This window comes from Cyprinodon variegatus, unplaced genomic scaffold (genome assembly GCF_000732505.1).
Source record: "Cyprinodon variegatus isolate N-32 unplaced genomic scaffold, C_variegatus-1.0 Scaffold1580, whole genome shotgun sequence".
NCBI classification, from domain to species: domain Eukaryota; kingdom Metazoa; phylum Chordata; class Actinopteri; order Cyprinodontiformes; family Cyprinodontidae; genus Cyprinodon; species Cyprinodon variegatus.
The window spans coordinates 46223-47566 of NW_015152033.1; the positions used below are offsets into that span (position 1 = coordinate 46223).

At 38.9% G+C, this 1344-nt stretch overlaps 1 protein-coding gene across 3 annotated transcripts in view; it reads right to left on the reverse strand.

Annotated features, from left to right (window-relative positions):
* caprin1 (cell cycle associated protein 1) overlaps positions 1–1344 on the reverse strand; it is a 34816-nt gene that overhangs the window by 20251 nt on the left and 13221 nt on the right. For all 3 annotated transcript variants that reach the window (XM_015403851.1, XM_015403853.1, XM_015403852.1), the window contains one exon: positions 242–421. In XM_015403851.1, coding sequence (XP_015259337.1) covers positions 242–421 — 180 coding nt within the window. The remainder of the gene's footprint in view (positions 1–241; positions 422–1344) is intronic.

A 1344-nucleotide genomic window follows, 5' to 3' on the forward strand; every position in this document is an offset into this window, starting at 1 on the left:
GGCATTCAGGAACTTATGTACCTGGAATATGTCCTCCGCCCAAATTTCCCTGAGAGATGATGCGGTCTGCTCATCCGTCCTTTGTTATCAAAGAACCGAGCCTCAGATGAACTGCGCCGAGCCAAACTAGCACTAGAATTAGCTCGGATTGGTTGTGTTTGGCAAGGTCCGGTTCAGTCGCGTTCCATTTTCAAAAGGCTAGAGAGTAAATGGGGTATGAGAAAGAAGAAAAGAGAGTAACCTGGGTCAACCGTCTGCTCTTCTGCCTCTGATGATTCAGTGACTGGTGCTGCTGCTGCTGCTGCTACAGCTGCTGGCTCTTCCTCCTCTTCTTCCTCGCACACTCCATTTTGGTGAGATGGAATCCGGTCAAAGTACCCACTCAGCAGAACCTGGTCCAATGTCTCTTTCAGTGCCTTGTCTAGCAGAGGATTAACAAGGTCAGCAGCAACAATGAGAAAGTCCAATCATGTAGCAAATCTATCGCAGATGTAAACGCGGTCAGAGCTATAGCGTTACTTTATAAGCTACATATTTAGAAATACATGAAATATTTACAGGAACATTTGGAGGTTTAAAATAAGCTCTCTAGTATATGTTATTGACATTTAACTGCCTTTTTAAACATTTAGATATTTGAAAAAAAGATGAACATCTCAAATACATTCAACACTGATTAGAACAAATGTAGACCATTTAATCAGTAATAAAGTTTTATGCATTTTGAGGAAATTAAGGCCTCTGTGGCTACTTCCTGTAACAGACTGAGCCAACATTAAGAGTCGCAACCAATGCAGATATGCTTCCAAATTCCTGTTTCCAAAACATGAACACAGTTTTCCTTTAAATTGCTGTAGGTAAAGAGAGGAGCCTGACTGCAGTCAGCAGCAGGAACTGTTTAATGTGTTCTAGATGTTTAAATTGTTGGATTTTGGCCCCTGTCATCAGGGGACTCGTTATAACATGTGGTGAAGGCATCCAAGTCACCAAGAACTTTGTTTTTATGATTTTTCGTTTTTTTTTTTTTTAACAGCTTATATAGCCACTTTTACCAAGTTTTTGGAGCCAAAGTTAGACGATAAACATTTATTCAGAAGCTCTGAATAAGTTTTTATTGTTTAGAAACATGACTGTTGAAATCTGATCAATCGAAATTTAGACCCAATTAGGGCTTTACAATTTATTTCAGCTATATTTTCATTGCAGTATACAAATTGCAAAGGACAGGTATATCTTTGAGTATTTAGGACTTCTATTTTACAGCCAATATAACATTTATTGAGTTGGAAAGAGTTTCAGGGCAGCAGATTATTTATCTAAACACCAATCAGGGCTCGATGTTAA